General features: G+C 36.1%; 1 protein-coding gene across 1 annotated transcript; it reads right to left on the bottom strand.

The window, feature by feature from the left end:
• Positions 1 to 4400: 4400 nt before the first annotated feature.
• On the bottom strand, positions 4401 to 7623 carry LOC103937476 (AP2-like ethylene-responsive transcription factor At1g16060). The gene is made up of 8 exons (XM_048578603.1): positions 7215 to 7623; positions 6989 to 7071; positions 6796 to 6804; positions 6537 to 6625; positions 6362 to 6435; positions 6222 to 6272; positions 6041 to 6117; positions 4401 to 5111 (listed from the first exon to the last, which is right to left on the bottom strand). The coding sequence occupies exons 1-8, from the start codon at positions 7373 to 7375 to the stop codon at positions 4582 to 4584; spliced, it is 1074 nt and encodes a 357-aa protein (XP_048434560.1). The 5' UTR covers positions 7376 to 7623; the 3' UTR covers positions 4401 to 4581.
• Between the last annotated feature and the right edge of the window lie 4080 nt (positions 7624 to 11703).

Genomic DNA, 11703 nt, shown 5'->3' on the forward strand with positions numbered 1-11703 from the left:
CTCACCTTATCCAACCTTATCTTATCTTATCCTAATCTTTTCCTACCTTAATTCCAACTTCAAAGAGAACTCCTTTTCACATTAAATCACCTAAATATCAAGTTCTAGAAGCCCTATTTTCGTGCATTAAGTTTATGCCACATGTAACCCTTCTAGAAGTTCTAGAATCTGCCACAAGGACCATTCCTTGTCCTCCTTGGAATCTGATTGAAAGTGTCCTTGTTCTTTGGTGATTTGGAGTCCTAATTCCTCTCATTTTCAGCCCAATTTCGTGCCTCCCCTTCACCCTATAAATACATGATGCCACAACACTCAAAAACCACCACCCTCTACCACAAATTCATACCACACCATCCACCATACCTCAAGAGCCTAAATTCACAAAATCCCCATTGTTGGCAGCAAGGAAGGAAGGAGGAGCCACCTGGAGTGTTCTAGGTGTATTCTATCTTTGTTTTTAATGTTTAAGTTTAATTATCTTTGTTTTGCGAACATGTGGAACTAATTTCTTTTTAGTTGGAGGTCAATTCGAAGCCATGATTATATGCTTTATATGAATTGATTCCATCCAGTTATTGTTTTTTTAAGGCATGAATGTGATTTGCTTATCTAAGTTATTAAAACTTGTTTATGTATGTGGGTTGGGGGTCGACACTTAATTTGCATGCATGAATTTGATGCTAAAGTATAAGGGGGTATCACGTAATAGTTATTCACTTATATTCAAAAGTAGTGGAGGTTGCTAGTCTTAATCGTGTTAAGTAAATCCTTGGTATGAGTCTCATGCGTTTTATAGTGATGAATGCCTTGTCAATGCTTATGATTTTCATATAACTTAATGACTTTTGACATGTATCTCTATCATGCATTTCATATAGGGAACTTGAGAAAGATAATTTGGTTTAGAGCGTATTCCATCTAATTCAATGAAATAAGGAAAATCTGATGGTTAGTTGTGCGATGCAACTAACTTGGGGCGTTGTCATTCATAGTCTAAAGGAAAAATAATTGGAAATTGGTTTATATGCATATATCATGTGTGGAGAAGGACCCTTTAACTAGCCTTTCACCCATTTAATTCACCTAATTTCGTTTTTACAAAGTGTTTTCTACAAAGTTTTTGTTTTAAGTTTTAAATTCGTCAAAAACAATCCCCCTTTCATTTAGTCTTGTTATTTGAGTCAAAATCTATTTCCTTTGAGTCTTTTGAGTCAAGTTAAGGTTTATTTTCGTCCAAAACACTTGTTAGGTCTAAAATTGAGTCTTTTTGAGTGTTTGTTGCTGTTTTGAGTGTTTTAAGTTAGTTTAGAGTCTATAGAGTCTAGTTTAGTGTTTTTGAGTCTTAATTGTGTTGATTAGCATCCCTTCTAATCCCCGGCCTAAAACGATCCCTACTTTCATATACTACAATCATAGGGTTTTAATTTGAGTGTTGGAATATTTCACATCACCCTCTTTGGCAGCTAGAACTTATGTAGGAAAGATTTAGGGAAACAATCAAAATAAGGAAGTTTGACTCATGTTTCCTTCTTTGTGGTTGATTTCTTTACTTTCAAATCTTGAATTAATTTCTTCCATCTCTTTAGTAGATTCCTAGCCTCCTTTGGTCTTCAATTTTGTCCATCCACCTTGCTCCAAGCATATGCTATCCATTTCAAGCCCAAAACTGCTCCAAAATGCACCAAAATGCACTTTCTTGCTACTTTAGCCATTTGGACCTACAAACGCACGAATATGACTCAAAATACTAAAATAACTATGAACTAACATCATAATTGTAAGAAAACAAGCTAACTAAGTTGCCTAAATATGCTCCTATCAATTCCATATATGTGGTTTTGGGGTTGGATTTTGGTCGGAATTGTTGATAACGGTGGTTGTTTCCTCTCGGTGACAGAGAAAGTGCAGAGGAAGAGGGAAATTCGAGAGTTAGAGAGAGAGAGTGTAACAGAAGTGAGGGAAGAGATACTGAGAGTGGTTTAATCCCTCTTAGAAAAATCTAAGTGAAAGTACCAATTTACCCCTCCCTATTTTTGATCATTACAATTAAGCCCTCGAAGCTTCGTTTCGAAATTCGTTTTTGATTTCACATTCACATACATGAATCTAGTCAGGAAAACATAAGAAAGAATAAGAAATTGGATTTCGAGTTGAGGCTCGAATATTACTTAAGGCCCCCCACTCAGGGTTAAAATAGTCATTTCACACATTTCAGAAATAAAATACATTATTTTAAGGTATGGGAATACTATATGATACGATTCAAGAGTCTTTGGATAGAGCACATGAATGTGATTTAGGAGTATGTCTAATATAGGTGCATTATTTCCTATATATACATATCATTTATCTTTATCCTTGGGTTTTGTTAGGTCTTGGTTTTAAAAGTGTCTTATTATTTTTCTTTTTTCAATTTCAGCCAATTTGCGCATTTAGGACACTTTTTATGATAAATCATTTTTCTGAAGGATTTTTGATACAAGGTCAGTTGGAGAAGGAATGTACAAGGCTGAAAAGCATTGTGTCTGAATTTTCATATTTTTCCATGGAGTTTGCCAAACATATTCTAGTTTTGCAAATCAATTTCGCGAAAGTTACATTCTCATCAAAATAGGGCAACTGTGGAAGAATGAAAATTTCAAGGCATTCTCAATTTTTATAATGACGTGCCATATAATATTAGAAAGATAAGACATAGAGCTTCAACTTTCTATTTTTCCGTAACTTTATGGAAGGTGTAACAACCCCAAATTTGGAATTCAAAGTGACTGAAGTGTTTCCCAAGCCAAGAGGGAGTCTTTCCTAGTTTGTGTCTAATATTGTTTAAATCTTTGTTTCATTTTAGAAGAGTTTTTACCAGACCTTTTAAAAAATTTCTAGTGTATAAAGTGTCCTAAGTTTTCTCTACATAATACCATACATACAAATTTGTCCAAAAGAGAGAATAGGGTTAAGGAGCACATCGTCGTTGTTATTTTGGGTATGATTGTTCTTTTTCATGACTTTTATTGTTATTGTTATGACTATGTAACTAGACACCTTTGCTATGGCATGATGAAACACTAATATGATGATCTAGTTTTCTTATGTTGCCTCTCTTATGACTCCCTTTTGATGTTGGATTCTTAATCACTATGCGTATAAACTTATGAATTCTCGTGATGTTTGACCACCATCTATGTTTTTAATTGAGTTAACTTATGGGAATTAGACTAAATACCATAGCTAATTTGAGGCATGCTTCTTGTGGTTATGAGTTGTGATTCTTTTGGGGTAAATAACATACTACTGGGGTTTGCATGATTGTCAAAGATTTCCATAAAACGTAATGAGTTTCTACATGTTCATATTTGTACTAAATATCGTAGGCAAGATTCATGTAGAGATATACGGGCTAACTTAAATACCATAGGTAGTCTGTGCATAAGGAAAACTAATCAACAACGTCAATTGAATTAATCAATAGATAGGTAAGTGAGAAGCTACTTGGTATTAGTGGTAGATTCAGTGTCTAGTGTACATCTTAGTTTTCAAGAAGTCTTTTCCTCATTACAGAGGGAAAAGAGAGTCACCCAAAATGGGGAACTCTCTTTCTCTTTTTCCTCTATAATGGCTGGCCACAAAGGAAAAGATTCACTAGCATCAATCTTCCTCCTAACTCATATGTCCTCTTTACATCTGCTCTTTGGTCTGGAGACTTAACGGTCCCATTCTTTTGATACTTGGATATCCAATTGAAATCAACCAACAAGGAACAAGAAGAGCAATGGAATGAAGACCCCACTTTGGGCGATTACCTTTGTGAAAAAAGGGTTCTTCAATGGTATAAAATAACTCTTGGTTTACCATCTACTAAGCTTTGGATGTCAAGGGGAAATGATTTGATATTTGAGTTCATGTCATTATGCTTCCCCTTTTAATTTCAATTTTATTGCATGAGATACTCAAGTGATCCTCTTTTCGACAATTTTTTTTTCCTTCATAACACCTCTCCTCTCCTCCATTTTTTTCTCATTAGTGCTAATATATATGTAATTAGTTCCTTGTTACCTTTATTTTCACAAAGATATTCTTCAAGGGATGTGCTATCCACACACCTCTTTTTACTTCATACGCACATGGATTAAAAAATATCAAAAGACATAAATTAACAAGGGATGTGTGAGAAGTAAAAAGGAAGTATGGATAGCACACGCCATTCTTCAAAGGTATAAAACTCTCTTTAACTTATCCATCGCCAAATTTTCTACACACTTTATTGAAAAAAAAAAAGGAAATGAAACACCAAGCAGAGAGAATGATGCTTATTATTGATATAAAAAAATGATGAATCAATTTTATTCTTCTTTACATTTAAAAGAAATTGAATGAACAAAATAATAATTAGCCTACTCTTGCTCCCACATGATGATGATCAGTAGTGAAATTTCCTCTTTCAAATTTTTTTTTATCTTTTGTGCATCCTTGACATGGATGCTGACCCTTCCTGCGTATTCACAAAAAAATAAAATAAAATTAAAGAACCTACTTAAGTAAATTACAAAATAAAAGAGAGTAAATTAAGCCACGAAAACATGCTCTTTAAGTGGTGAAATCACACTGGAACATGGGTGGCATGAATGAATTGAGCTCGCTGAAGATAACGTCGTCTCCATCAGCATAGCTGCTAGATTCTTGGCAGTCAAAGTAAGTCTGTATGTCATCGGGAAATGTGCACTGTGACGTGCCCAATTCTGGCTGCGATGGCATGGAATCGGTGGCTGTTGTCATTTCCATCATCTCCTTGAACTTTGATGACTGAAGAAGGAGACCTAGGGCTGATGTAGCAGTGGTTGGTCTAGGTTGAGCTGTCGTCATGATTTCTCCGGGACTGTATGCAAGGTTCTGAAAGAAGCCAAGTCCACGACCTTGATCATTAGGGCTTCGAGTGACATTTGGCAATTTAGCCTCAATAGCAATAGGGTTAGGCCGACCGGTATTGTCGTCGTTGTTAGGACCATTAGGTTTTAGCCATTTGATGTAACGGCTGAGGTCAAAGTTTGTGACAGCATTGAGCCCACGGTACTCTATAGCCGCCATGTCATATGCTGTTGCGGCTTCTTCTTGGGTAGCTGGTAACATTTAAGATACAGGGCTAATGTCAATTTAATCATTATTTATCTATTAATGTAAAGTTATGTTCGTATATGTAGGATTCAATAACAAAAAAGTTCCTATGTATTTAAGTAGATCGCTATATACGAGGACGGATCTAGCACCAATTTTTTTACACAATTTTTTATAGAGGTTTTTATGAAGCCCACTCCATAATATAATTTAATGATCTAAATTGTCTATCTTTTATAACATCATTCATAAATTATCCTTGCAAAAATAATTTAACCATCTAAATCGTATCTCTTTTGGTAGACATGATCTTGAGGGAAGACCTAAAAGATAGACAGTTTGGATCATTGGAATACATTACAGAGTGAGCCTAGCAAATATGGGAACTCACCACAATACTTACATGTATTTGATGCAATCACGATTAACAGTTAGATATAATACAAACTATATAATTTCCTGACCTGCTTAATTTATTGCATGTGTTTATTTATATTGTTTTTTATCTACTTTAAGGGGTTGAGAAAGTAGGCTAAGCCTCAAAATGAACTAACAATAATGTGGTTCAAATTCGCATTTGGCGAAAATCGAATCTAAGACCTCTCACTTACAAGTGAAGATGAATAATATTAGACCGTAATATTAAGTGACATGTTTATTTATATTGTTGAATAAAAGGATTAATTATCTGTGATCAAAGAAACAAAAAAGTTGTTACTTAGTACTACCGTTTAGTAGTATTCCTCCTCACTTGTAAGTGAGAGATCTTAGGTTCTATTATTGTCAAAGACGAAGTTGAACCACATTATTGTGACAAACACATTGTAAAGCTTAACCCACTCTCCCACAAACTTAGTATATATACTATCCTTTGTCAACAAAAAAAAAAGAAGAAGAAATAAAAAAGTTCAATTTTCTGTGTTGTTCAACGTACCATATGTCCCGAGATAGAGGTACTTGTTCCCAAAGACTCGTCCAATTCGAGCTTCCCATCTTCCGTTGTGATGATGTCTGCTCATAAATAAAATAAGAGCAAGGAAAAAAAAAAAATCATTCTAGTATGTATACCAAAAAGTGAAACAAAAAAAAAATTCAGACTAGGTCCTAATTTATACCTTGCAACACCTCTATATTTGGAAACTCCCCGAGAAAAACCACTGCTCTTCCTGCAAATTCATCACAAAACAAATAAGAGCTCATTAATCAACAGTTATTATTCTCAGTCTACTAACCTCAGATGTAGAAGCTTAGTTACCTTCTCAATGATCCAATATATTCCTCTCTTGATTGAGCTTCCATTTCTTTCAATTCTTTTGGATATGTCGACAACTACATTAACCGTAATTGATTTATTTCTTAGTTAATTTCTTTCTTGATTTCCATTTTGTAAGATCACCAAAATAATATAATTAAGGATAAAATTAATTTACCGGAAAGTTGAGAATGGTATCTTGACCCCAGTACTTAAGTGCTGCCAAGTCATAAGCATGTGCTGCAGCTTCCTCATCATCATATGCGCCTGGAAAAGGATCGATCAATATATATCAATCAAACGAGCTTCAACAATATATATACTACTGATTTTTCTCAGTTCGTCAAATATCACACTCACACACACACACATATATATATAAGATTGCACGTAAATTAGGTATATACGTAGTACCAATTAACTTAAATAAAACCTACCAAGGTAGACTGAATTTGAGTGCAATTCCATTCCAAGCATTCAGTAGCACCAACATAAACAAAACCAAGATCGAAAGATGAAATGGTATAAGAAACCACATCAGCAAATCAGGCATGATTGTATTAAGCATAAATTCAACGACGTTGATGAAAAGTTGTATTTACTTAATGGAGATGATAAGATTGTAAATACCTTGGCGGCCCTTCTTGTTTTGTGATTCATTCCAGCAATTCTTATCCCACAAATGAGCCTCGTATCGGCCAGTCCATCGGTGTCTGAATTGATAATCAAGCACGCAGCAAACCCATGCCATTTAGGGAAAAAAGTTCAATAACTGAGCAAACGGAATTCATACGGAAATTAAACAAATGTACAAATATGATTAATTGGTTTTTTGTGCAGGTAATTAATTAATCACCTGGTGACCCCACGATAAATTGAGCTACGTTGAGGAGGGGAATCCCTCGGGACACTTCTCCTTGTTCGTTTGACCTTTGTGATAGCAGTGTTATTAGCTGCAGTAGCATTATTGTTATTGTTTGCATTGGGTTTCTGGTTTTGATGAGATAACTTCGCCATGAAACTCGTATTGTACGTCTCGATTGATCGGTCGATCAAAAAAGAATAATAAGAGAAGAAGAAGGAATGTTAATGGTGGGATAATTAGTTAAATTTGAGAGATTGATATGACTAAGTCCTCCAAGTAAGAGGCTTATAAAGGGATGTGAATAAGCATGCAGATCAGAGAGAGAGAGAGAGAGAGAGAGATTGGAAGAGAGTGATGAGCTGTGCCAATTCAGAGATTGCCGGCTGTGGAGATTGTTTGTTATGGCCGTCTTTAACCGGCTTTATCTCGTATCTTCTACCTTGTCCCAACCTTAACTTATACTCTCTCTCTCTCTCTCTCTCTCTCTCTCTCTCTCTCCCACACGTCGGTATGTAATTTGGTATGACAACTTGACACAGACCACCTATTGAAATATCCCACATCAACCATATCTCTGAAAAGAAAAGAGTTTAAATATCCTTCCCTCGCACACGCCGGCATGTAATTTGGTATGACAACTCAACACAGACCACCTATTGAAATATCCCACATTGACCATATCTCTGGAAAAAAAAAAAAAGAGTTTAAATATTTCAACCCCACTCCAACTAATACCAATGCCTTTTGTAATAAAACCCCACACCTGACTGATAGGAGCATATTTAGGCGACTTAGCTAGCTTATTCTTGTGCATTTGTGCTATTATTTCCTAGTTAATGTCGTATTATAACTCATTTTCGTGTGTTTGTAGGTCCAAAGGGTTAAAGTACCAAGAAAGTGCATTTTGATGCATTTTGGAGCAGTTTTGGGCACTATGTGGATAGCTTGCATATGGGCCAACATGGATGGACGAATTTGGAGTTCAAGAGGCTAGAAATATGATGAGAAGAGGAAGGAACTAAGCTCAAGACAAGGTGGATAAGGAAGTAGATCAAAAGAGGAAACCTTATCCAAAACCTTATCTAAAACCTTATCCAACATTATTCAAAACATTATCCAAAACCTTATCTCATCCTATCTCATCCTAACCTAATCTTGTTCCACCTTAATCCTAGCTACAAGTGGACCTAAAAACCTAATTTCTAGAAGCCTTATCTGACCCTAAAAGGGTGCCACACCCTTCCCCCTTTTATTTCTTCTAGAAAACCCAAAATCAGCCACAAAACACCTAGTTTCTAGAAGGCCCAATTTTGGACGAATTTCCTAAACCTTTTTCCTTTTTGGATTCTGATTTGTTAGGCCTCATTCCTTGTGGATTTGGGTTACACAAATCCTTTTATGAAACTAATTGGGCCAAACCCTCTCCTAAGTGGATTTAACTTACTTGTGCCGAACCCTAGGACCCTAATCCTTAAAATCTGCTAAGTGTAACCCTAATCTAATTAACCCTAGGACTATATAAACATATTTTCAGCCACAAATTCGTACCACCCCTTATGCTATACAGAAAACACCTTGCCGCAACACCCTAGCCTCCATTCTTCATCCTCCATCCACTCCATACATCTCCATACACAACCTGCCGCACCCTACCATCATAATCAGCCATTATTCATCCTTCTAAACAAGAATACACCATTCAAAACCCCCAAATCCACCACCCACAACTTGTGCCGCAACAAGGAAGAGGAAGGGAAGCCTAATCGTGCATGCCATTCAACCTGGAATTGCTGAAACGTTTAGGTGTAATCTTTCTTGTGTTTTCAATGTTTAATTTCAAGAATCTTTGCTTTGTGAGCATGAGGAACTAATCCCCTTTTGGCTAGGGGGAATTTCGAAACCATGGCTATATTCATATTATGATTTGATTACTTCTAGTTGTGATTTCATGAATGGTGAATTCAATTTACTTATCTATTAGAATTAAAACTTGTTTATGTATATGAATTGAGAGTGCACGCTTAATTTGCATGCATAAATCTGATGCTAGGATATAAGGAAACTTCACCTAATCGTTGGGAACTTATATTCATAAGTAGTAAAGATTGTTGGTCACAATCATGTTAAGTAAATTCTTGGCATAAGTATCATGTGCTTTCATAGTTACGAATGCCTTGTCAACACTTATGATTTCCATAGAATTTAATGATCTTTGATTGTTTTTCTATTATGCGCTTTCATATAGAGAACTTTTGAGGAATAATTTGATTGCAATGCGCTAATTCCATTCAATTCAATGACCTAAGGGAAATCTGAGAGTTAATTTAAGCGTACCTAATTAACTTGGGGTGTTGAGGTTCATGATTCATTGAATAAGCAACTGGAGATTGTGTTGTATGCAAGTATGCCGTGTGTGGAGAAAAACCTCCTAGCTATCTCACCATCCACTTAATTCCATCAAATTCGTCCAAATCTGCCTAGTTTAATTTATTGTTTGGTTTGTTTTGTTTTCGTCCAAAACCAAATCCCCATTTGTTTTAGAGTGTCTAAATAGTTAAAATATGTTTTAGATTGTGTTTTTGAGTGTTTTGAGTCAAGTTAGAGCTAATTTTCGTCCAATTTGGTGTTTAGAGTCAAATCTGCCCAGTTTGTGTTTTTTAGGCAGTTTTGAGTGTTTTTAGCTTATTTTGAGTCTTGTGAACTTGTTTTGAGTCTTTTAAGTTGAGTTAAGTGTTTTAAAGGTTAGTTTTATCTATTTGAGTCAGTTTAAAGTGTTTAGCAATCCCTCCTAATCCCCGGTTTAAGAACGATCCCTACTTACTTATATGCTACAATTGTCAAAAGAGGGTTAATTTGTGTGTTAAGTTAATTTTCGCATCACTGACGAATTGTGTAAGTGGTAATTACCAAGTTCGGAACAATATTGGTGTTGTTGGAAATGGACCTTTGGCCTGTCTCTCTGATAATTTCACATAGTATTAGAGTCAGGGAGCGGGCCCGTATTGCCACATGATGGGTGGATCCCCTTGGCCTTATGCGATGATGGTGGATCCCTTGGCCCCGCGTGTTGGGGATTCCCCTTGGCTCCATGTGGTTGTCGATGTGTGGATCTCCCACGTCTAATCCACTAATTGGGTCCCACGTGAGGGGGCATGTTTAAACATCCTACATCAACCGTATCTTTGAAAAAAGAAGAGTTTAAATATCCTAACCCCACTCTACCTAACACCGAGGTCTTTTGTAATAAAACCTCACACCTAACGGATTGTGCAGGTGGTAATTACCAAGTTGGGGAGAATATCGGTGTTGTTGGAAGTGGACCCTTGGCCCGTCTCTTTGATAATTTCACACCACCTTACCGGGGTGCACCTCAAAACGTAATTTCTCCCAACTGTTTGCAAAATATTATCAAAATCGAACCTGATTAACTACTTGACTATTGTCATATATAAACGTTGGATTTTGTCACAAGCGATCCTTGAAATTGACCTAACTCCTCATTTTGGTCCCTCAATTTCAAAATCGATTAATATCGTCCCTAAAATTGATTACCACACATCAGTTTAGTCCTTCTATTAAGATTCCCTTTGGAATTCAGTTAGTGCACACACTTAACATACTCTATAAAAAAGTGTCATGTTTTAATTTAGACTTTTGGCTGATATAATCCGTTTTTAACGTATGGTTGTTGAAGTGATCCACTTTTAAGAAATTGTTGTTCTGATAATTTTTGTCTTCACTTTTGGCTCCTTCTTCCTTCTTTCTTCAACCATATATTTCATCGTTCCCTAACATAACCATTTTAATGAGTCGCAGAAGGCAAAAGGACAGTGGAAAATTTTCATCGTCTTCGTCCTTCTCTAGCCTAATTTGTCTTCACCCATCTCCTTCCCCCTTTCGAAATGTCAAAACCCACATAATTTCATGTGAAGACAAGCTAATTTGACAAATAAAATGGAGATTATAAATATAATTCAAAAACCTGCTCTTTTTTTACAAGGAAATTCTCAAATATAGAGTCAGTTCTCCATTGAAGGTCTCAAGACTGCCACTTTGAATTTCTATGTAACCTTTGAGGACTTTTGGTAAAATGCCTTAATGTATTGTTGTGCAATTGCACTGCTGATTTGTTTGTGGTTTGTTGCCTACTTGATTGATGTTCAAGGACTTTTAGTTCTAGGTGGACTTAGGCTTTGAGAACGTCCTCTTGTCTCCCTTGGTTTGGTTTTGTACCAAGTCCCGGAATATCTCGAAAGCCATGCATTTACAATTCATGTGACGGTATTAATACTCCTGAAAGGAGTTCTATTTGCTCGTAGTTCGCGTTTGATACCAGATAAAGCAAATCTTGGTTTTCGTTTCCCTTGTGACGGGCCGGGAAGAGGGGGGACATGCCAAGTATCCGCTTGGGATCATGTCTTCTTAGGGCTATTCTGGATGTATAATGCAATTTCAGTAGTAATATTCCATTTCAGCTGGA

This window comes from the organism of the source record quoted next, unplaced genomic scaffold (genome assembly GCF_019419815.1).
Source record: "Pyrus x bretschneideri cultivar Hongxiangsu unplaced genomic scaffold, Pyrus_bretschneideri_v1 Contig126, whole genome shotgun sequence".
NCBI classification, from domain to species: Eukaryota; Viridiplantae; Streptophyta; class Magnoliopsida; order Rosales; family Rosaceae; genus Pyrus; species Pyrus x bretschneideri.

Bases quoted from the DNA above. Each gene is read 5' to 3' on its own strand.
- LOC103937476 (XM_048578603.1), bottom strand. From the start codon at position 7,375: ATGGCGAAGTTATCTCATCAAAACCAGAAACCCAATGCAAACAATAAC. The intron at 7,072-7,214 runs GTGATTAATTAA...TTATCAATTCAG, and splicing joins ATTTATCGTGGGGTCACCAG to ACACCGATGGACTGGCCGAT. The intron at 5,112-6,040 runs GTACGTTGAACA...AAATGTTACCAG, and splicing joins CCTCTATCTCGGGACATATG to CTACCCAAGAAGAAGCCGCA.